Source organism: Physella acuta, unplaced genomic scaffold (assembly GCF_028476545.2).
Source record: "Physella acuta isolate Inbredline_101_S28 unplaced genomic scaffold, ASM2847654v3 ptg000758l, whole genome shotgun sequence".
In the NCBI taxonomy this organism is placed as follows: Eukaryota; Metazoa; Mollusca; class Gastropoda; family Physidae; genus Physella; species Physella acuta.
The window spans coordinates 49,226-74,521 of NW_026732276.1; the positions used below are offsets into that span (position 1 = coordinate 49,226).

The 25,296-nt window shown below is 37.7% G+C and overlaps 1 protein-coding gene across 1 annotated transcript; it reads right to left on the reverse strand.

Moving 5' to 3' along the window:
* Window positions 1-2,620: 2,620 nt before the first annotated feature.
* Window positions 2,621-23,647, reverse strand: LOC131950375 (heart- and neural crest derivatives-expressed protein 2-like). Its single transcript, XM_059312478.1, has 2 exons — window positions 22,834-23,647; window positions 2,621-2,766 (listed from the first exon to the last, which is right to left on the reverse strand). Exons 1-2 carry the CDS (start codon window positions 23,614-23,616, stop codon window positions 2,659-2,661), a joined length of 891 nt encoding a protein of 296 aa, XP_059168461.1. The 5' UTR covers window positions 23,617-23,647; the 3' UTR covers window positions 2,621-2,658.
* Between the last annotated feature and the right edge of the window lie 1,649 nt (window positions 23,648-25,296).

Genomic DNA, 25,296 nt, shown 5'->3' on the forward strand with positions numbered 1-25,296 from the left:
CCTAGCTAGTGCATGTCTAGTTATGTTGCTATTGGTTTACGCAAGATGGGTCAATCCACCCCAATTTTGCGCTTTTGTATTTCTTTGCCAAAAGTCTTGCCCAGTTTTTCTCCACAGCTCGGCATTGGTAATTTTTTTCAGGCAATCTGATATAATTGCTCATGCTAGTATCAAGACGTTCTAGTCTGCCACATATGGATTAACCACGGATTAAGTTGGATGTTGATCCACGTGCAGGAGACAGAGAGAAAAGATTGAGAAGGGATGATGAAAGACGAAAGATGTCTAAACTCTAAAGAAAAAAAAAGACAACACAAATTATCTTTCTACAAAAGAAGTGTATTATATCATCCATTTTTACAAACTTATTTGTACAAATATTGTTGATTCTAAACAAAATCAAATATTGAATAACTGATAAAATCAATAAATAAAACAATTTTATACAAGAGGGGAAGGGGTGAAAGTAAGAGAAAAATGTTGCTTGGAAAGTGCTGTCTTTAGTTTTACAATGTTTTACAGTTTAAAGATAGATTTTTTTGTATCTAGGTATTAAGTAGCGTTATAGATGGTGATGGTGTGCTGGGTGGTAGGGGATTATGTTTGACGTGTTGATATGTTGTGGGGGGGTGGGGGGGGGGGGGCGTGTCTGTGTTGAGTCATATTTGTGTCAGTGTGTCAGTGTAAAAATGTCAGCGTCTCATTGTGTCAGTATGTAAGTGTCAAGATGTCAGTGAAAAGATATCAGTGTGTCAGTGTAAAGGTGTCAGTGTTAAGATGTCAGCGTATCATTGTAAAGATGTCATCAAAATGCTATTTTCTTATGTAACAGGTGTATTACATTTACTTTTCCTAAACTACACATACAATCTCACTAATTAAAACATGAATCAATCAATTTAGGTAATTGAGTTGCCCTTCAATCATGAATTGCTTACGCCAAGGTTTTTAAATCATCCCTGTATTGACACAATGGATAATTAGTTATTTGTTTGTTGATTTTTATGTTTTGTTTGTTATTTTTTTTTTTGTCAATTTTGTTTTTTTAATTGTTGGTATTAATTTGTCAGACTTTTCACTAAAGAGTTTTGAGTATCATTCTATCACTGCACTTTGTAAAAGTTTTGATAGTCAGCTAGGTAAGGGAGAGAAGAATTGTGTTTAGTAGGGTCAAAGTATATTGAGCTGTAGAAGACGGTGATGGTTTTATAGAAGAAGGCGTATTATAATGGTGGTTATGTAGATAATACTGTGGGTTGGTGTTGTGGGTAAGTGTAAGAAAACGACGGTGCACATTGATTGTGGTGTGTGTTGATGATGGTGTGGGTTAGTGTTGTGTGTAGAAAAAAAAGGTGTGAGAAGATGATAGTGCACATTGTGCAGATTGTGGTTGTGTGGATGATAGTGTAAGTATGTGTTGTGGGTAGGTGTGAGAAAACGAAGGTGTAGATTGTGGTCGGTGTGGATGGTGGTGTGGGTTAGTGTTGGGTGTCGAAAAATGGTGTGAGAAGGTGACGGTGCAAATAGGTTATGGTTGTGTGGATGACTTTGTGAGTTTGTGTTGTGGGTGGGTGTGGTAAAATGATGGTGCACATTGATTTTGGTGTGTGGATGATGGTGTGGACTGGTAGATTGGGTAGATAATGGTGTGAAAAAATAATGGTGCACGTTGATTGTGGTTGTGTGGATGATAGTGTGGGTTAGTGTTGTGGGTAGAAAAATGGTGTGAGGTGATGTTGCACATAGATTGTGGTTGTGTATATGAAAGTGTGAGTGTGTTGTGGGTAGGTGTGGGGAAATGGTGCACGTTAATTTTGATGTGTGTATGATGGTGTGGGTTAGTGTTGTGTCTAGAAAAATAGTGTGAAAAAGTGGCGGTGCACGTTGATTTTGGTGTGCGGGTGACAGTGTGAGTTTGTGTTGTGGGTAGGTGTGGATGATGGTGTGGACTGGTATATGGGGTAGATAAAGGTGTGGAAAATGATGGTGCAAATTGTTTTTGGTGTGTGGATGATGGTGCGGGTAGATTAATGGTGTAGTCTCAAGGCCAACAAAGTACACGGTAGCGATACAGTCACATGGACTGGCATTAGGCCTGCGGGCCGGTCCTCCACTTGTGGGCTGGTCCACCAGTTGTGGGCCAAATGGTGAAACAAGTTACTTTGGTGTAGTTTCCAATACAGGTCTTTGTTTTCCGGCCGGATACTTGATGTCCGGCGGAGGAATTCATTTTGACCAGCATTGTAGTGGATGAAAGGTAATACTGTTAATGTACCATAAGCTCAGAAACTTCACAGATGTGAATTATATTGTTTTGTTTTTATTGCCGGTAGAAATTTCCGGCACTGCACTTGTTATCCATTCGTCAAGTTTGTTTATTTAAACCGGCTGTGCTGTTTGTAGATCGTACATTTCCGTAGCTGTAGTACATAGTTCAGCATGGGATCGGTGATTACCTTTGCCGGCACGAAGTGTATGAATGCCGGATTTTTTAAAAATATATTTATCGCTATCCGGATTTAACTGTGTGTTTTCCGGCTGTGACTGTTTGCCGGCACTAACTTTTTTTTTAAATTTGTTCATTTTCCGGCTTTAGTTATTCGCCTAGTCAGAGCTATGATTAGTCCGGTAGATGTACGTTGATGATCACATCAACTGTTATTTCAACTCCGCGGCCCAGACATGTTGGGGCCAGCCTGTTCTGCCCTTGGGTTTCTTCTCCGGACATGGACTCGAACCCTGGCTGCTTGCCTCGCTCTCACCGTCCTGTGGAACAGACAAAACATGGCTTTAGCTAATAGAAACACTAGAACAGTAAGATTAATGCTTACACTTCTTATACGATATATATATATATATATATATATATATATATATATATATATATATATATATATATATATATATATATATATAATGGCTAGTATTTAGATTAAGGTTGTGGTTGTGGGTTGAGAAATGTAGAGGTTTCGAGAAGGTGGATTATACTAGGGTTTGATTCTACTCGGGTTTTAGTTTAGACTATCAATAATTTTGGCAAGTGACGAATTAGGGTTGGTATCGACGTTGGTTTGGTTTAAATACTTGGTACATCTGAATGTGCATCTTTCTTACTAAGGTTAAATAAACAAGTAAACAAAACACGTAATTTTTCCCAAATATTTTTTTGTATTTTTACATTTTTATTAATTATTTACATCAACTTTATTTATGCTTACTAATCAATAAATTATCTTCATAAAAGTTTTATTTTTCAATATATATTTATTAAACAAACATGTAAATTTTACTAAACTCGGCTAATAACACCTGGTAAATGAATTATTTTAAAAAAGAAAGTAGCAGCACATCTTTTCAGTCAAAACATGCAAACCATAAACTGAGCACTTCAAATCTACTGATCTAACCAGACCCTATGGCGGATTGATCTTGAAGCTCTAGGTTTTTGAAAGACGGATCACAAACCTGAACAATAAATAAAAAATGTAAATCCGAGACGTAAAAGTTTCCCTAAAGGAAGTTCACGTGATGAAAGAATGACAGATGTTGGACAGAAATTTATGGCCGATTCAAATGCACCCTCTCCTCTGAAACCTGCGGCGCATTAAACCCGCACATGTAAACAGGTTTCACGTTAAACAACACATTAAACACAAACTACATGCAGTTCTGTTTCTTTTTTTTATATAAAGCTAGTTGAATCAGTGGTAAATTTACCATTGCGGTGTATCCCCCCCCCCCCCCCCCCCATTAGATCTAGATCAGAACTCTCGCTTATTCATAATGTATCATAGCTCACTGTGAAACCACTATACCCCAAAAAAAAAAATATTGAATACACTTTTTAAGGAATAACAACTGGTACTGTTAACTGATTACGTGAGTGTTTCTGAATGCAGAAAGCGCAATTAAATGAATAACATCCAAGCATGGACGTGTTTGATTCGTTTGCAGCATTCAATCTGAGGAAAAGTGGGCATGCCTGTAATAATTTTAATTCTGAGATTCTCGAGCCATTCTACGTCGTCCACATGGCTAAGGAAGCTTGAAATCTCCCCCCTCCCCCCCCCCAAACCTACACCCACCAACACACTTCGCATATGGTGCACTTTTTTTTATAATACGTATTAAAAAGTATATTTGTTTTGTAAACAGAAAAAAATTGTTTTTTTTTTTAATTGTGTTGTTGCTTCCCTTAACCCAAACTGCTGCTGATTACTTCCCTTACGAGTACAACATTCAGTGGACCCCCATGTCTACGATGACCCCTGATACTGTAAGTACATTCCAATTACCCGCCCGCTAACTAGACACAACCTTTTTCTTTCTCTAATGTTCATTCGTAACGCTTAGAAAACGCATGTTTAAATTTCGTTTTAAATTTCTTTTTCTTTTTATTATTTCACAAGCTAAACAAAAACATAAACTTAAAAAAGAAAGAAAGTAATTATATTAAAACCAAACGAAACTTTAATTAAAAACATCATTTTTAAAAAAAAGTTCAGTTACCCACATGCTGACTAAAGGGGAAGCAACTCGCGTCCGCAGGAGAGGCAACCCCCGTGTAGCCCGACCCTAAGTCCCGCCAATTGACCCGGGTTTACGATACAATTAGAAATGGTGCCTCCATCATTTTATGTCAGCCGGCGAAGACAATTTGCACGGCGAACTCGGGTCGACCCGGGTTTATAGAGGGGGAAAAAAATAATTTTACAACCATCTCGTGCACTTTGGTGCGCTTTTTTCAATCTTCGTCAGGGCGAATGGCAACCGAAGGCTACAAATTTGCGAAACGCCATTTTCGAGTGCCAAGCGCATTTGATTGGCTATCAACATGGCGTTAATGCGCCCCCTACACGGTGGGCGGCAGGAGAAGATAACTTCTCACCCTGGGAAACATAGATAATCTCGCGAATTCGCCCCCACCCCCCACCTATTCACTCCCCCTCATTCTTAGTTGTTTTTTTTTCTTTTATAGTTTTCTTCATTGTCGGGAAATGAAGTATTTTAAAAGATGATAATATTTAAGTTTAAGTGGGGGTATGGCGTGGGGAGGGGGGGGGGGGGTATTTTCCATCATTTTGTCTTTTTTTTCCCCTGAAATAATAGCCTCCCTTGATCTGTCGATGTGGTGGTGGAGTTATCTTCTCCCCTTTGTTCTTTGATGTACATGTGCATTGCACACGTATTGTCGCTAAACGCCACTGGATGCACGCAAACTGCACTTAATGATTTGGTTTAAACCCTGCTATAAACTATACTAAATCTAAGGTTATACTTTCCTACATAAACTAAACTTTTTTTTTTTTACTAAGCACTGCTCTATAAGTTACTTTTTGATAAAAATCATTTTCTGAGCCGCTTGAAAGTTTTGAAATGTCTTGGGCCTTCCAACAGATATTTTTGGAGATGGTTCTGATACTATATGAAGGGAGATGTGTTCAGCTATTGTAACAACCACTTGCGGCCCGTGGACCGTAAGTTTGGGAGTCGTAAGTGGCAGAAAGTTTGGGGTAGTTTGTGGCCGTAATTTGGGGGTTGTCGGTGGCCAAAAGTTGAGAATCGTCTGGGACCGCAAATTGAGGGTTGGCGGGGGCCGTAAGTTGGGGTAATTAGTTGCCAAAACTGGTGACCGTAAAATGTGAATATGGTTGAAGTAAAATAATTCAATTTTAAGAGCATACTATCATACTGTTTGATTAAACTAATATACATATTAATTAAATACGGTATAAATTTAAAAAAGGTATAGATTAAATTAAATTAAAATATAAAAGCATACTACCAAAATATATTGGAAACAAATGCTCATTATAAGGATTGTCCTCATATTTAAAAAAAGCAAGTACTTTACTGGCACGGTTAAGTTAAAAACAAAATATTTTTCACTATTAACAAATAGTTTTAAAAAGTGTGCTAAAATGTTTTTATTTCTCGAGTGCTAAAACTTTACTTTAAAATCTGGTGTTGGGTTAAAAACAAAGTATACTGTCAATTATAATTGAGTAAAGTATAAAAAGTATACTTTATGGCGAATGAAAGCAGTGCAGTCCGCACGGCAATGCCGTAGACAAAAAAGTATAACGGGCATCCAGATGGTCAGCCGATAGGTGCATGTCGATTAAACGTCAGGATAGAATGAATTGGTCGGCCATAAGAATCATTCGTCTGGCCGGCATTTGGTGCACTTGGACCAAAAAAATTATTTAGGGGAGGTCTCGTAGTTTTGTTGGTAGATGAAATGGAAGGGGGGGGGGGTTGGATTGAGAGGTGGGGTGGATTGGTAGGAGGTGTGGATTGACAGAGGGGTGGGTTTGTGCAGATGCAGGTTGTGGAAAGTGTGAGACATTGATTATGGAGGGGGGGGGGCATTTAATTGTTTTGGATAAGGCGTTGAGATTAGAGGCTATGATTATTGGTGAAGCTTAGAAGGTGTTTGGATTTACAGGTGCTAATGGGAGGGGGGGGGGGGCATTTAACCATTAAATGAGACATCAGACAATAGTTTTAAGCAGCTGGGCGATGAGCCAGGTTTATGGCCCTGGCCCGTGTTGCTCGGCTCTGGCTCCAAGCGTGGGGCCAGTTTATGGCTGGGGTGTGGGGGGGGGGGGGGGTACACCCCGTATGGGTGTTTATAGTTGGTGTGTTTGTGTATTTCGTCTGTGTGTTATAATCTGCTAGTGTGTGGTTGTATTTCGTGTGTGTGTTTATGGTTGGCGTGTGTGGGTATATTTCGTGTTTGTTAATGGTTGGTGTTTCTGTGAGTGTATTTAATGTGTGTGTCTATGGCTGGTTGTGTGGGTGTATTTCATGTGTTTGTTATAATTTGTGTATTTCGTGTGTAACATTTCATCCCTTGTGTGAGCATCAGTATATTTCATGTTGTGGCTTACATTTATGATTACGTATTATGTGTAAGTGTTTATGGTAACTAATTGTGAGTGTATATTATGTGTAAGATTGGTGTGTGGCGAGTGTGTGTTGTGTATGAATCGATGTGACTTGTGTGTTCGAATATGTATTCTGGTATTTGTGAGTGAATGTATTAGACGTCCATGGCTTTTAGTAATACAATATGTTGGCCTCTAGTAATCCACTTAAGCTGTCGGGTGTGATTGTATAAAGTCAAATTATTGTCGTCCAATTGTATTGGGTTAAATAATTCGGTTGAAACTGACATGTAATCGTATTAAAACAATGCGATTGAACCTCTCATGTAATGATGTTACACCAGTGCTTCTAAATCTTTATCGAGGTACCGAACCCGATCAGTTTTAAATACACATTCACCGAACCCTTATATTGTCCGTACTGACAAAATCCTATTGTGAATCATATAAGTCGGATGTGTCTTGACCTCCGCCGAACCCCGAGACTAACTCACCGAACCCCCTGGGGCTCGATCGAACCCACTGCACTAGACCATAGACAGCTATACGACACACTGAAGGTTTCAATCTAGACAACCAACCTAAGCATGTAACACACGGACCCACGCAACAGGAAGTACTTAGTATCGTCTCATGGCGTGACTATAATGAGTTTACCTAATCCTAATCTAAACCCATATGACCCAGGGTCGTTAACCCGGCGGGGAAGGGGGGATTGGTAGTATGTACCGTTAACTTCTGGTGGACTGTGGGAAAAGAATTTTAACAGTGTAATTGTAAAACTAGGTTAAACAGGTTTCGGTACTAGATTAAATAGAGGATAGGGGAGATAATTAAGACTCTGTTTTAATAACTAGGATCGTTTGGTACAAAGAATAAAATAGTATACATGATGGGGGTAGGGGGGGGGGAGGTAAGAGTAAAATGAAGTTTAAATAACTAAATTGAAAAAATGTTCTGGGTAATTTTACGCAACAGCGTACTTCCGTTACCACATTTTACGACGTAAAGCGAAGCGTTTGTTTGTCTATACACGAATCGGAAAATACCCCAAAAAAAAAAGCTATAAATTAAGGGCAAGCAATTCGACTCAGTATTTATGGGGGGGATGTCCATCCTTGCTTTTTGGGATGAGAGAGTATCTTTCACCAAGTTTCCGATGGAATCCAAGGGAGGGGGGAGGGGGCTTAGCTCTTATCTTAACGGGAATACAGTTTCATGTTTACAAGTGGGTGGATGGGGCGATTATCTCCTCCTGATAGCTCCTGGAGAAAGTCCGATAACGCCGGAGGATCTCTGAAAAAGAGTTATCTCCGCTCGCAGTAGATGGGGCGCTACGCTAGGCCATTTATTAAAATTATATTTAGGCTCGTTGCAGTTTTTGGACAGAGTCTGAGCGAAGACGTTAATTTTGTCGTAATGACGCAGAGTGGGGCTGTGAGTTATCTAGTGGTCACCCTTTGTTGCGGAGGTTAGGACAGCTTTAATAAATGGCATCCTTTGAAGTTGTTTTGTTTTGATCCGGAAGAAAATATGTGTGTTACTTTAACAGTATATTTCTCATAATTCAAGATTAAAAATCTTACAATTTTTGCTTAGATGTGTACTTTAACAGTATATTTCTCAAAATTCAAGAGTAAAAATCTTGAAATTTTTTGCTTAGATTTGCTTAGATTGTCAGAGGTAAGGTTTGGCTAATCAATAAGATCCTAATAAATCTACACAGAATTACTCCCATATTTTAATGTTTCCAATATGGCCATGAGATCATAATGAAAAAAAAATACTTTCTTACTATGTAGTTCAGGTAAAACTTTAGCACGCATGGACAAACATCTTACAAAAATTTTCATGAAAAAAAATGTCTGTTTATGTACCTATTATTGGACAACGATTTCCGAAAAGTACACATTTCATATAAATAGGGTGGGGTTTTCGATGACGCCAATAAAAAAAAAACAGCAAAATAGAAACACGTCATGCCCCCCATGGGCGGGACGAGTTTTATCAAAATCCATTACATGCATTTCATATCCGTTTCGTGTATCCATTTTTTAAAGGGCGGAAATGTCCAAAAGCTCTAGGTGGAGCAGAGCCCCCCTGTGGCGATCATGTCAGGGTATCATAGGAGGAGGGATCGAATTTCCGACAGCGTCGGAACCCCAGATAACTCGCGGACGCCAATGATGATAGATTGTTTGCTCCATTACATATTTTATGTTGGAGTTTTTGTGGAGAACGTCTAGGGGAATGATGGAGGCCAAAGATGTGTTTTTGGTGGCCTCTGGTAGTACAAGATGTTGGCATTACCAAGGTTGGCTTCTAGTAGTACAAGATGTTGGCCTTTATTAATACAAGATGTTAGCTTCTAGTAATACAAGATGTTGGCCATACAAGATGTTGGCCTTGTAGTAATACAAGATGTTGGCCTTTAGTAATACAAGAAGCTGGCCTCCAGTAATACAAGATGTTGGCCTTTAGTAATACAAGATGTTGGCCTTTATTAATACAAGATGTTAGCTTCTAGTAATACAAGATGTTGGCCATACAAGATGTTGGCCTGTAGTAATACAAGATGTTGGCCTTTAGTAATACAAGATGCTGGCCTCCAGTAATACAAGATGTTGGCCTCTGGTAATACAAGATGTTGGCCTCTAGTAATACAAGATGTTGGCCTTTAGTAATACAAGATGTTGGCCTTTAGTAATACAAGATGTTGGCATCTAGTAATACAAGATGTTGGCATCTAGTAATACAAGATGTTGGACATAAAAGATGTTAGCCTATAGTGATTCAAGATGTTGGCTTTTAGTAATACAAGACGTTGGCCTCTAGAAGTGTCCTCTATATTGTGATCATGAAGCTACATCTCACATTTAATTTAAAACATATTGTACCAAATACCAAAACGAAAAAAGTATTTGATTGATTTTACTAAAAGATACTTTAAAGATCGAGTTTGTAATTTACTGAACTATATTAAATCGCTGATTACGTAGATATTGAAAACCAACGAAATGCGTTTAAAGTATAAAAGTTCACAATACCTTCAAATGAATAGCTATAGGCACGCGAGCACCTGTTGGTAAAAAAATATATTGCTTGATGTATGTGTTTATACCTTTAAACAGACTACAGTTTGGATAATATTATTACCTGTCATTGAGGGCAGGCTACTTGTTTTGTTTTTCTTCTTAACTTTATTTCAAAACATTTTCAAGTTCTCTGCATTTACTAAATTTAGTAATTAAATTATTTAAATATTAAATTTTACTAATTTTTAAAGGTCTTGTTAAATTATTTTTTTACTGACGAAAGAGACAAATAAATCACCAAACATAGAGTTGAATGCCGCTCCAAACTAAAGAAAGGCTTAGGGGTCATCCATAAATGACGTCACACTCGTAGGGGGGAGGCGGGGTCCGTAATTTTGTGACGATGTGTGATAAGGGGGAGGGGGGGGGGGGGGTCAGATGTTGCGACGTCACATTTTGCATTATAAAAAAGCAATGTTAGAAAACGAATTTTAGACGTTATTTCGCGTTTTAGATAACTGTTTTAATAAATTGTAATAGTTTAGACAAGATTTTGGAAAAATATCAATGTTTTAAAAAAATTCAACTGCAATTTTGAGGGGGGTTGTAGGTTGAGGTGTGACGTCATTTTAGGGGGGGGGTCTGGCTTTTTGTGACGAAGTGTGATGGAGGGGAGTGGGGGCGGTAAAAATCGTCAAAAAAGCGTGACGTCATTTATGGATGACCCCCTTAGAAAGATGATAAAATTAAGAACGTCATTTCTGAATCCCAACCAGTCTAAAATATCCCCAATAGCAGTGGTGGTTTTGAGATATACATTGCCTCGTTTATCTATCTAGATATTGATAACTAGTTTTTATTCGATTGAATGCCCAAATCAAACCCGAACGCATTCACACCAAAATGGCTTCAAAAACGTGGGAAAATGATTACCCCGGAAGTTGGGGCCAGTTTTGTATACACACGGGGGCCCCGAGATTTATAAATACGTCACGGAAAGTCGGGATGGTGGCTGTCATCACGTTGGAGAAATCCCCGCCAACACGGTCAGAGCATCGCGCAGGTGTGCCGCGGTTTAGTGGTGCGTCTCTTATCCGGTACATACAGGCAAATACAGGGGAAAGGGGTCTTCCATTTACTTCACATTCCTGTTATCTCTAGCTTAAATATCTATTCCATGTTTAAAGATTGACTTTACATATGCTGTGTTTGGGTGCGTACTTTTACAAAATAAGTCATGAGTTGTGACAGGGGTTTTACATAGATGTTATGATTATCGAACTGATTGGTGCTTTTTTTTATATTTTAGTTTTTACAATTTTTTATTTAACTCACTGTCTCTGTCTGTCGTCAGTCTAGATCGAAACGCCCAAGCAAAAATTCGGGCACTTCTAAATGATTCGGTTCATAGTTGGTACGCGGGACTTGAAGACAATGCAACATGACATTAAAATTGACTTAATTGTATGCCTAAATAATTTGTATGCATTAATTAAAATTTTGTCCAAGTTAGTAGACCAGTGGCGTAGCCAGGATCGTCTCAAGGGGGGGGGGGGGGGGGGGGGGGGGGGGGGTTCCAATTTTTACCCGGGGACAAACTTTCGATTTGCACCCCCCCCCCCTCAAACTTTCGATTTGCACCCCCCCCTCAAACTTTCGATTTGCACCCCCCCCCCCCCCTCAAACTTTCGATTTGCACCCCCCCCTCATACTTTTTATATATACCGAGGGGTCTATGGGGGGGGTTATGACCCCCCCTAACCCCCCCTGCCTACGCCACTGTAGTAGACTGTGTCATCAAACTATTCCGCACTATTAGACATGCCTATTTATGTCCACAATGAATACCGATAAAATATGATCACATAAACCTGTTTTCAACTTCTTCGCCTAAGGGTCATCCATTAATGACATCACTTTCTGAGGATACGAATTTGGGTGACTATGTGTGACGACGAAAAAAAAAGGGGGGGGGGGGGTGGCGTCTCAAATGTTATGGACAGCCCAGTCGGCTTTGTTTCCCTGACGGGAGTTAAGTCTTAGTACCCGTCAGAGCTGGGTGGACACAGGGCCATTCTACTGATTTGAACCCGGAATCGCACTTATGACTTTCGGGATAACAGTCTAGCTCTCTACCGCTAGGCCACGCCGTCATATTTGGTTATCCTAACAGTAAACAAACAGTTTAAACAGGAGACTGGTATGACCCTTACACGCATAGACCTACCCCAAAAATTCTAACCTCAGTTTTCTTTTTTTTTTTTTCACGTAGCCCATCATGCACCATCTGACCTCATTTACATTTCAGCCCCGTCTAAATTTAGAAGTGGCACGGGATACTTGACAAAAAAAGATTGACAAGGAGCGACTCGAGCGGCTGGCTACTTGCTAATTACTTGACACACAGTGAGCATATATTTCACCCCCATGTTGTGCCACACGCCGCGGACGTCCAAGGAAACAATAGCTGCACATCGAAACGTTTACGGTAATTACCACTAACGCCACCCAACTTTTTACGACAAGGGATCGATCGCGCAGATGGAAGACATGCGCAGTGACGTCAATGTGGGCGGGCCAGCGGCGTCCTAGCCAATCGTAATTAAATTTGAAGTCGCTAAGGACGACGGGAAGCGGGGAAGTCAACCGGCTCGGGTTTCCCGCGTAAACAATAACAAAAAAATGGCGATCGGGTAAAATTTGAGGGGATGTTTTCTTCCCCGTATCGTCGATGTTTTTCTTGAGATGATATCTGATACTAGAGGATAGCAATAACGGTTTATACAATCAAAATTTTAATCAATGAATTTAATGTTCTAAAACTCAATTTAAGGACGGTCTTTGTATAATAGACGCTCGTGCATATATTAGAGCAAACGTTAGTGATTGGTTATGGTGTAATTATTACGCGTTATGGGAAACTATTGGTGATATATAGTAAAACTGTGAATAATTTTGAATATAGTTTCGCAAAATTTCGACTTATCAGAATGGTTGCATTGATGATTGTATAAATGATTCAATGATTGTATCACTGATTCTATGAATGATTATATGAATTATTGTATGAGATTTGATGAATGATAGGATGATTAATAATCATCATTTATTTAGATGCAGCTCTCTAAGCGAGCACATATTCTAGTCATTGAGTAGTTTATAAAACATATATTTTTGCCCATATCTTGTTACAACAATCGTATTTATTTTTATGCTATACATTATCAAAAAGTTAATATTGCTAGTGCTGTTCTCTAGAATGTTAAAGAGGAATTATTGTGTCAAATAATTGTTTATTTAAAAAATAAAAATGGCTGCCGACCCTTGTATTAGGGTTACACAAAGGCAGCCATGTTGCATCGCTATGGTGACTAACGCCGTGACTCTAGGATTATGGATGTTTCCTGGTTGCCTTGTTTATACAGTGTTCGTTTCAAGGACTTCTCGTGTAAGGGGGTGGGGGTGCACTACTAAACCACTCCCCCCCCCCCCCCCCCCGACGAAATCAAAAAAAAAATATTACAGTAAATTTGAAAATACATGCTTTAACTATTCTTATAACTACCCATCACTCCCCAAGAAGCTTTAAGGTCATCCATCGGTGCGAATTACAGCCATATAAAAACTGTTTTGATGTTGAGGGGTGAATTTATTTGGCAGCCTATCATTACAAAAAATAATAAACAATTGGGGGCTATGAACAATCAATTGTCTACATTTTTAGAAGTTTAATATAAACAAATAAATCACGTTTAGTTTTAAAGGTTTGTCAAAACAACAGAGAGGGAAACTTTATTTGTTTTCAATTATACACAACAGTTCGAACCTCAATATGTATTTTAACGATTTATGGTCTTTATTAATTCACAATTTTTTTTAAAAACTTTTCCTTTGTAACTAAATAACACTGCGATTGTAGTAAGTAAAACACTACATTTTTTTATCGTTTTTATTGTGACTGCAAAGCATTGCTAGTTTCTATTATGGCTGTATTTTGTTACTGTTCCATTGTGGCTGTATTGTATTGTTGCATTTTTATTATGGCTGTATTGTATTGCTACTTTTCCATTGTGGCTACATTGTATTGTTACATTTCTATTGTGGCTACATGGTATTTCTACGTTTCTATTGTGGCTACATGGTATTGTTACGTTTCTATTGTGGCTACATGGTATTATTACATTTCTATTGTGGTTACATGGTATTATTACATTTCTATTGTGGTTACATGGTATTATTACATTTCTATTGTGGCTGTATTGTATTGTTGCATTTTTATTATGGCTGTATTGTATTGCTACTTTTCCATTGTGGCTGTATTGTATTGTTGCATTTTTATTATGGCTGTATTGTATTGCTACTTTTCCATTGTGGCTACATTGTATTGTTACATTTCTATTGTGGCTACATGGTATTTCTACGTTTCTATTGTGGCTACATGGTATTGTTACGTTTCTATTGTGGCTACATGGTATTATTACATTTCTATTGTGGTTACATGGTATTATTACATTTCTATTGTGGTTACATGGTATTATTACATTTCTATTGTGGCTGTATTGTATTGTTGCATTTTTATTATGGCTGTATTGTATTGCTACTTTTCCATTGTGGCTGTATTGTATTGTTGCATTTTTATTATGGCTGTATTGTATTGCTACTTTTCCATTGTGGCTACATTGTATTGTTACATTTCTATTGTGGCTACATGGTATTTCTACGTTTCTATTGTGGCTACATGGTATTGTTACGTTTCTATTGTGGCTACATGGTATTATTACATTTCTATTGTGGTTACATGGTATTATTACATTTCTATTGTGGCTGTATTGTATTGTTGCATTTTTATTATGGCTGTATTGTATTGCTACTTTTCCATTGTGGCTGTATTGTATTGTTGCATTTCTATTATGGCTGTATTGTATTGCTACTTTTCCATTGTGGCTACATTGTATTGTTACATTTCCATTGTGGCTACATGGTATTATTACAATTCTATTGTGGCTACATGGTATTGCTACGTTTCTATTGTGGCTACATAGTATTGCTACGTTTCTATTGTGGCTACATGGTATTTCTAGGTTTCTATTGCGGCTACATGACATTGCTACGCGTTTAACGTATACAAATTTTCATCTTTCTCTCTTTCTCTCTATCTCTCCCTCCCTCGAATTGATGTTTTCTGATAACAAGATCTAATTGCGTGAGGGGCAGATAATTCAGGGAATACAAGCTGGCATAATTTCAAAGTGGCCCTGCTTGCCTTCCCTGTTGTCGGCCACATAATTTCATTAGCCTGCCTCTGTTTTTGCCCACCACTTATTAATCAGGAGTTGATCGAGGGCTGGGCCGGCCACTTTTCATAATTGAATTTACCCGTTCGTCTGCTCATTTTCAAGCAGACGGCGCGAGTAGAGGGTCGGGGGGGGGGGGGGGGGGGGGGGGGGTATGTAGGGGAGAGTGGAGCCGGGGAACAAGATATGTATGTAGGGGAGAGTGGAGCCGGGGAACAAGATATGTGTCGGTACCACTTCCGGTCTGTGTAGTTGTCCATGTGTAATTCCTGCACTATATTTGGGGGGGGGGGGGGGGGGATCACGCCATATAAGTGTCAGATATATTAAATTATTTATTGTAAATCACATATTCGTCTGTGTGTCAAAAGAAGCGACATAATGAACATTTTGACAACAAATTGTATGTGTATATTTAAGAGCGTGAATCAATACTCCTGAGACAATGTATATTCAGGGTAGATGAAGCAGAGTTGTTCTGTAACCGAATAATCACTGATTAATTTTACGGATTTATTTATTTTTTGTATTAAAATTGGACTCTTGTGAAGCTCGAAAGAGACCAATAAATGAAACAATAAAGTAGGTGTTGAATAGGTTGGTAGAAGTGTACAATGAGACGAGATGGAATGACACTCTCTGCATTCTCTTGCTGACTTTACCAACAGCGCTTCCTTCATCAAGGCTATTGTAGAGATGGAGATCAAGCTTAGCGTGAAAGACTTTGGTGAGCTGAACTTAGTTTGGAATCTCTGGTAATGTAAGCAGTTAATCTATAGATTCGCCAAGCTGAAATCTAGCCACTAGCTCAAACCTATTAGAGCTAGGTCCTCGTAAAACCAGAGCTTTTTGGGCTAGGTGTAGCCACCAAGGTAGCAGAAGCTAAACTTATGAAGCTATAAGTTATAACATTGACCACAGCCAAACGTAGCAACCACAGTAGCAGTTAAACGAGGTGTTGTCACAAGACTATATATAGCAAATACACTGAACACAGCTGGCTGTAAAAACAACTCTAGAACTAGCTGTAGCAACAAGACTAGCTGTGGCCCTTTTACTAGCTTTAGAAACCATCCTAGCTATAGAAAATAGACTAGCTGTGTAAACTATCCTAGCTTTACAAACCAGACTAGCTGTGGCCCCTTAAATAGCTGCTGCAGGCATTGAATTATCCTTAAGCATTGAATTAGCTGTAGGCATCTAATTAGATGTAGGCATTTAATTAGCTGTAGGCATTGAATTAGCTGTAGCCATTGAATTAACCCTAGGCATTGAAATAACTGTAGGCATTAAATTAGCTGTAGGCATTGAATTAGCTGTAGCCATTGAATTAGCTGTAGCCATTGAATTAGCTGTAGCCATTGAATTAGCTGTAGCCCTTTAATTAGCTGTAGGCATGAATTAGCTGTAGCCATTGAATTAACCCTAGGCATTGAAATAACTGTAGGCATTGAAATAACTGTAGGCATTAAATTAGCTGTAGGCATTGAATTAGCTGTAGCCATTGAATTAGCTGTAGCCATTGAATTAGCTGTAGCCCTTTAATTAGCTGTAGGCATGAATTAGCTGTAGCCATTGCATTAGCTGTAGCCACTGGACTAGCTGTATCCACTAGACTAGCTGTAGCCCTCAAACTAGCCCTAGCCACAGGTCATCCAAAATGCCACCAAAAAAAAAACCCGACGCCCAAGCTAGTTGTCAATCCCGACCTATTGTAGCCATTTCCTACGGCGGGCTAATCGGCGTTAACTAGCGGGTTTGGATTACCGGAGATAAAAATAAATACTCTCCAAGAGATGCCGATCCGGCAGCGAGGAATGCGCCGGGCCAACTTCCGATGTGCCGAACAAAGAGGAGAGAAATGAACGGGAAAAGCTGAAACCATCAACCGCGATTACCTCCCCTCAAGCCCGTGTAGACTGATAGCTCTGACGTCATGTGGAGAACTCGCTAGGTGTCCACCAATGAAATCAGACGGAGACGCGCAGTAATTTTCAAGCGTATTTTTTTTTAACGACCGGTAGATAGTTCGCGTTAGCAAATAGATCTATTTTAGCGATGATAGAACGTCGGAGAGGTCTAGTCATAAATTTAAAAAATGGAGGGGGGGTTCAGACGTCTGCGACTGTGCCGTTAACGAAGATATTTAAACGATTTTTCAACCGTCAACTGCAAACATTTTAAAATTGATGTTTGTTTTGACGTCGTGAAATTTCAGCGGTATAATTTTTAATCTCGAGACCACTGGGTTTTTTAAATAAATAAAAACACAAACCGGAAGAGGATCGGAGACAAAAGTTTGTCTACCTGCGCCTAGACGTCGGAAATGTGAAATCTCTTAAAGCCGGGATATCACAGGTATAATTTATCACATAAAATTATTTTTATTTTGAAAATAGGAATATACCGGAAGTGCATTCCATAAAATGTGGATATTTTTGTTCTGGAACATATTTTTATTATTAGATTCTTCTCTCCACACCCCCCCCCCCCCCATTCTCTTTTATTGAAACAGACGTTCAGCAAACTTAAATTGTAATTTGAAATGTGCAACCGAAGTCAATATAGCGGGCAAAACTAATGGAATGTAACGGATACGGATAACAATTTTGATCTGGGTGCTAGACGGACATCTTGCTTTCGGACAAAATTGGTGCTAGACTGGCAAACTTGGTGCTACACAGACATACTGGTGCTAGACTGACATATTGGTGTTACATTGGCTTATTGGTGATAGACGGTCATCTCGGTGCTTCACGCAAAACTTGGTGCTACATGGACATCTTACGTTCGAATATACTTAGTGCTAGACTGACAAACTTGGTGCTAGAGTGACAAACTTGGTGCTAGAGTGACAAACTTGGTGCTACAAGGGCATCTTACATTCTGATAAACTTGGTGCTTAATGGGCATCTTACTGTTAGATTGACATTTTTGAAGATAAACGGTCATCTTGGTGCTACACGGACATCTAGGTGATAGACGGGCATCTTAGTGTTAGACAGATACGAAAGCTAATATGTTGCTTGACAGAGGGATTATTTGTTGCTACTCGCTATTTAGACCCACTCTCACACACAAATACACACATGATTCTGAAGACAAAATCATTCCATCCGGGGTTTTTTTTTAAATACCCCTCTTATTTCCCCCACCCCTAGTCAAGACGCCGCATAGCTTTGTGATGCCAGAGCCATGAATGCCATCCCCGTGGAACTCCGAGTGAAGGAATCATGCCGTGTCCAACTTACGACGTGGGGATGGGTAGTAAAAGTTTGGCATCTTTAAATCCTGGGACGGGGGATTCTACTAGGGCTACCGAGGGAGGAAAACGGGGCCAGAGATTGTTCCAGACATAACTCTTGTCACCTTTACCTCCCCTGTTTCTCAAGTTACCGCTGGGTCACAATGTGTGGTCTGGGAGAGTTACTCCGTTTTTTCTTCCCATTTTTTTTTCTTTCTGATGATAACGGGATTTTAATTTCAGAACGGTGCTGTTGTGTTTTAGAGAACAATGGAGAGATTCACTAATTGTTAAACTCTAGCACGGCCGTGCTGGGTAAAGAGAATCGATTGTTAGGTGACCATCTGTGTGAGAAGGGCTCATCTGTTTGATTGTATTTGGTAGGATTGTTTTGTTGGGAGATTATAAGAAAGTAAACACCGTTTGAAAAAATTACGTCATTTTTTTTAAAATAAATACTATGCCAACTTAAGATCAAACTGTGATCAGTGTTCGCTTTATTGTTTTACGGCATCTACAAAAGATGACCCAATGTTTTTAATAATGGACCAAGTATGTTCAGTTACAATGCTTAATATCTGATAGTTAGAATAATAAGAATTACTATTGTTACAATTTTCAAATCTTATTTTTAATTGTGCTTTGTCGGGTGTTCAAAAACAATAAAATAAACATATAATAAAAGACTAATGTAGATATACATTTCAGACGTTGATTATGTCACTATTTATTTATTCAGATAATTCGGGTCGTTAGGAAATAAATAATACTGATGTATGAAAGGTGACTAAGTTAATTGCCACCGGCCATTTTAATTTAATTACCCCGGGTGTCTACACTACTGCTATATTAAATGTAGTGAAGTGATCAACGTTCCCTCCTCAAGGGGAAAAAGCTAGTGTGCAACGTGTGTATTTTCTGTGTGCGGTGTTCAAAAAGTCTTATATTAGGATATTATATGTAAATATTTTACAAAATAACTACGCGGCAGGTTCAAAAGTACTGGGCAACCGCGCGGCTTCGAGGGAACATTGAACATGATAATAAGAGAGTCGTTTTTTTTTTAATTAAATTGTACGACTCATCATTTCGGAGACGGAACTTTTCTGTGATCTTCATCTCAGCGAGACCAGAATTGTTAAAGCTGTGGTTAAATTCATGAACATTGAACTTCTTTAATACAGCTGTCGATCTACCAAAGTCTCGGAAATTAAAATTAGGTAAACACGAATTGCCTCTTATAAAAAATAAACACACGAAAATCGGAACAGTATTAATTGATGATAGGCCTACTTGCGAAAAAAAAACCTGCGTTTACTCAACTTCTGATAATCTTTTTAATTATTCAATTTTACCATTCAATTTGTTGTTTTATTTTAAGATATATTTTTACTAGCACATTTTCAATTGCTGATCATTAAAAGTAAATTAAATCAAACTAATTAATTTCATGTTGGAAAATAGTTTATCAATTCATAAAAATTATACATTACTAATTAAGATGTCAGATCTCAGCTAATTACAAGTATAAAATATGCTTCAAAGTTACCCACGTCAAACAGTTCGATAAACATATTACTTGCAAGAAGTATATTATGATATAAATATAAGAAATAATAAGTTAATGTTTCTTGTACTTTAAGTATCTGTCTAATAATGCAATGCATCAACAAATAGACGTATTGTATACATGATTACTATAATAAATAGATACAAAAATTAATAGATAACACATCTATATATATATATATATATATATATATATATATATATATATATATATATATATATATGTATATATGTATATATGTATATATGTATATATATATAGGCCTATATATTTTATTTTTTTTTTTGCTTATATGAATATGCTTGTAACTTATTTATAAAACTACCAAGAGCGGTTATGAAAAACACTGATGATGGGTAGTGTGTAGTGTGTAGTGTGCTATCGTCTGCCGTCTCCAGTCCCAGAAGGAGGCAGGCAGTAGCCGCCATATTAACAGCTGGAGGAATTTCCAGAATTTTTATACCGTCACAACTGTCACTCACCAGTTTGTGGTGGAGTGGAGTGGCGTGCAGAGAAATTGTGAGCGACCCTGAGGGCTAGCGTGTGGGTAGCTGAGGTAGGGCCATAAATCAGGGTTAGAAGAGGTAGACTAATAAATTAGTTTAGTAGGAGGACTAATAAATTTAGTCTACTTATATTTCGTATATACGTTACATTTTGTCTACATACATAAAAATCACTATTAATATACAAAATGAATCCCAAAGACTTGAAATGCAAACTGGAATCTTTTTGTTTTATGAAGTTCTTGTAAAGCTGCATACAACCTCTCTGGTTGATATGGTTGTGCAGAGATAGTTTGATAAGGTTTCAAAATATTTTATTGAATACAACTGAATATAAATTTACCTCTTGGGTAACTCAGTAATACAATCATAGTCTCGTTCACACGTTTAGCTATCGTAATGCTCCTTGTCCAATGTTCTGTTTTATTCGTAAGTAAATACGTTTAGAGATGTTCTCATTATGTTAGTGAGTTTGTAGCCATAATTTTAGTCCCGTCAATAATTGTATAGCGAAATAAGACAGGAAAAATAGCAATTATATATATATATATATATATATATATATATATATATATATATATATATATATATATATATATATATATATATATATATATAATCTAAACAAAACAAATCAGGACTTCTTGTGTTTAAATTTAGGATCTTTTTTTTAAAGATGCAATTGTTGTGTGCCATTGAATTAACATAATCCAAATATGAAAATCCATTTGGAATTATTTAAGTTATTGTATTAAAGTTAATTATTAATAACAATTATTTTTTTGTGTTAACATTAATTGAGTGTACAATTTGTGCTTGCTAATCTTCCGCATTTAATAACTGCGGTGGCCACAGCCTTCAATATTAGTATAATAAAGTTGATGCTATTTAGTGACTAGATTATATAATCTTTTTAGGTGAATTAAAAAATTTTGCATAAAATAAACTCCCGAAATTTTTTATTCATCTTATATTCAATTTTACAACGAAAATCGTATTATAATACGTTGGATTATTAAGCGTATTATTAGTCATTTGGGTTAGGAAATTAACCAACTTTAAAAATCAATTTTTCTATCGCTGCTAAATATATATAAATTTAAATTCCTGATGGAATTTTGAAAATTTCGAGTGTATTCATTAAATCAAATTCTTTAAAAAATCTATTAAATATTGGTTTTGGGAAGGACTATTGAACAGGTCAGCAATAATGAGTAATATAAAGCTTGATTCCTAGGTAAAACTATCCCGGGCCCAATAGACTAGTATCACAAGGGCTATATATATCTTACATAGATATAATTCAGAACATTCAGTTTCAAAGAGTTATTGGGTTTGTCCGAACAGCGTCGATTTGGTCTATTGATTTTATTTAAAATGGTCATTATCTTAAATTAATGGATTTTTACTTTCTCGTATATACGAAGTATAGAGAAAGTCTTGTAATCGTGCAAAAAAAAAAAATCGAGATTTTTGCAAATCTCGACGTTTTGCATCTCACTGATACGGAAAAACATAATTTTGCAATCTTGTCCGTATGTCTGTGTGTCTGTGTGTGTGTCTGTGTGTGTGTGTGTCCGTGTGTAAACACGATAACTTGAGTACCGTTACAGCTAGGTTGATGAAATTTCATATATAAGTATTTTATCAAAATCGTAGATCCGTATCAACTTTTGAGCGATTTCCGATAACCGGAAGTGGTACTTTTCCTACTTTGAATTTTTCAAAAGCCTATAACTTGAGTACTATTTCAGATAGATAAATGAAATTTCATACGTAAGTAAAAGATCTAATTCTCTACCTTCTATTAAATTTTGAGTCATTTCCGTTGACTGGAAGTAGTACTTTACGCTACTTCCGATTTCTCAAAAAACTAATGTAAATTTTAAAAGTAATAATAATATTGCGCACTATTATGCGCTTTTTTATTTCGCGTTCACTTGGTGTGCAATTAATTTGTCTACGAGATTTTATTCTATTTTTAAAACTTTAAGTATTTAAAATGGATTAAAAATCATGTCTATAGCCCGAGTTCCCATCCCCTGTTATTTTATATAAGAATATTCGAGAAAGTTTAGGGGAGATCACTCCCGGTTTATTTAATCAAAGTAGTTTAGTTGAAAATGATGCTGCGGTGAATTGGTACAGACTATTTAATGATTTCAATTAGGCTATGCAGTTACAAACAATAGTTATATGAAACTGGACCGTTAACGTTAAACATAAACAACGTAAAAGTTTGAAAACATTGACAAAACAAACAACAACAAAATATCACATAGCCGTGAACTCACCGATTCTCGCTTCCTTTTGTCGTCCTGTCGATCGTGTAAACTCCTGCCACACGTCACAGCCGGCGTGACGATTCCGTCACTTTTGTGACAGTTCACGTTGACCGCGGGGGCGTTGGGGTGCGTGACAGCCGCCACGATCGCCGGGTTGGCGGCCACTTTCTTGGTCAGTTCCGCTTTGAAGCCCGTTCTAGAAAGTTCCGGGTCGTCTTTGGCGAGGATGTCCATCAGGTAGGATATGTAGCTGGTGGCGAGGCGTAGTGTTTTGATCTTAGAGAGTTTGGTGTCCGAGGGTACGTTGGGTATACACCCACGGAGCTGTGCGAAGGCGTTGTTGATGCTGAGAGTCCGTCTCCGCTCTTTTTTGTTGGCGGTCACTCTACGCTTGATGCATCGTACGGGAACTCCGTTCTCGTACTGAATGAACGACTGGTAATGCGTACCGCCTGGTGAGTTGGCGCCCGGCGCCCCGAAGCTGTGGTAGCCGTCCGGTATATGCCCGGACACCGTGGATAGCTCCGGCGGTGGGGTCAGCATCCAGTTGGGGAAGTACCCCCCGGTCGTGACGACGGCGGCCGACTCGGCGTGGTCCGGGTAGCGGGGCATCTGGTGGGGGTAGGCGGAGGCGTAGAAATCGTGCGGGGCGGCCGGGGACGGCATGCTCCCGGCGCCGGTCCCGACTCCGTTGTTCGGAAGCGGATGATGAGGGTGGTGGTAGTGGTGCGAGTGGTGATGCTGCGGGTGGTGGGGGTAGCTCTGGGGGTAGCCTCCGACCGTCAGACTCATGGCTGGAGAAGAAGTTTTTAGACTCGCACTGCGACTAAACACACACGGGGCCGGGGTGCCAGCAGCGTCGGTGTGCAGAGTCAGCTAGACTCGAGATGTGCACATTGAATGTGGAGTCACGGGAAATGTGGAGTCACGGAAAGGTGGAGTCAGTTGATGATACTTCTATTTCTAATTGTTGTATTGTCTGCTGGTGAGATTGTCACTACTAGAGCCTGTATATCATATTGAAAATTTTAAAAATGTTTATCGAAATTATATTTTTTACATAAAGCAATATATATATATATATATATATATATATATATATATATATATATATATATATATATATATATATATATATATATATATATATACATATATATATATATATATATATATATATATATATATATATATATATATATATATATATATATATATATATCAGCAATACAATCACAATATACGCAGGATATGGACTAAACCAAGTGTTAGGGTAACGATACCGTAACGAAAAAAAAAATAAGGTGCTCGGTCCTTAAAATAAATAGAAATCTTAAAAGTTAGATTTCATAAATGTACCAAATAGAAATCTTAACTATAAATTTATAAATGTACCAAATAGAAAACTTTAAATGTATAGTAAAAAGGAATTTAAGTAGAAATCTTAAGCTCTAAATTTATAAATATACCAAAAGTAAATTTATAAATATATTAAATAGAAACTAAAAATGTATCAAATAGAATTCTTAAATTTATAAATGTACCAAATAAAAAAATCTTAAATTCATAAATATATTAAATAAAAATGTTAAATTATAAATGTATCAAATAAAAATCTTAAATTTATAAAAATATTAAAAATACAAATTTGTAAATGTACCAAATAAAAAAACTCGAATTTAGATACGTGCCAAATAGAAATCATAAATTTATAAATGTACCAAACAGAAACACTGAATGTATAAGTGTACCGAAGAAACAAAACAATGTTTATTTTGAATCCGTTAAAGTATATTCAAGCTAGGATTTTGATAACTAAAATAACTTGAATAAAACTTCCCACTATCCACCCACCATCCCGCTCTGTCCCCAGTGACGCCAATAAATAAAACCAACCGTCTGGTCATTTCAGCCCGCCCAGACGTGCACCTGCGGTGTCACCAATGACAACACGGAGACGCACGATACCGGTCAGCGCGTGCAGACAGTTGTGACACGTATTTACCAGCCGTGGGAACAAAATGGCGCCGGGTCTTCAAAATAATAACATTGTTTCTGCGACTCTTCCCTATTTTCAAAATTTCCACCAAGGTGATTGGGATTTTCACTTACATATAAGTAGGCCTATAGACCTATAGATTACTATTGAGATTCTTAATTTTAAAAATACATCAACGTTGAATGCGTATTATCGAAATGTAAGTGCTACTCGCCCTACTTTCAAAATGCCTATTACGGAAATGGGACTACAAATGTTACAATTAAATTTATATTAAAAATCGACCCCAAGTTGAATGTGTAAGTATCTATATAAGAATAGAAATGTATTGAAGTCGTCATAAGTCAGATATTGCCGACATTTGAGTTAACACTATACCAGTAATAATAGTGTTATTGAAATTACATTGTTGGGATGGGCATGTACAGTTGCTCATATTTTTAAATAAATATTCAATATTTAAATCACTTATC

Excerpts from the sequence above, each read along its gene's own strand:
- LOC131950375 (XM_059312478.1), bottom strand. The coding sequence starts at position 23,616 with ATGAGTCTGACGGTCGGAGGCTACCCCCAGAGCTACCCCCACCACCCG. Across the intron at positions 2,767-22,833 it reads ACAAAAGGAAGCGAGAATCG|GACGGTGAGAGCGAGGCAAG; the intron begins GTGAGTTCACGG and ends TCTGTTCCACAG.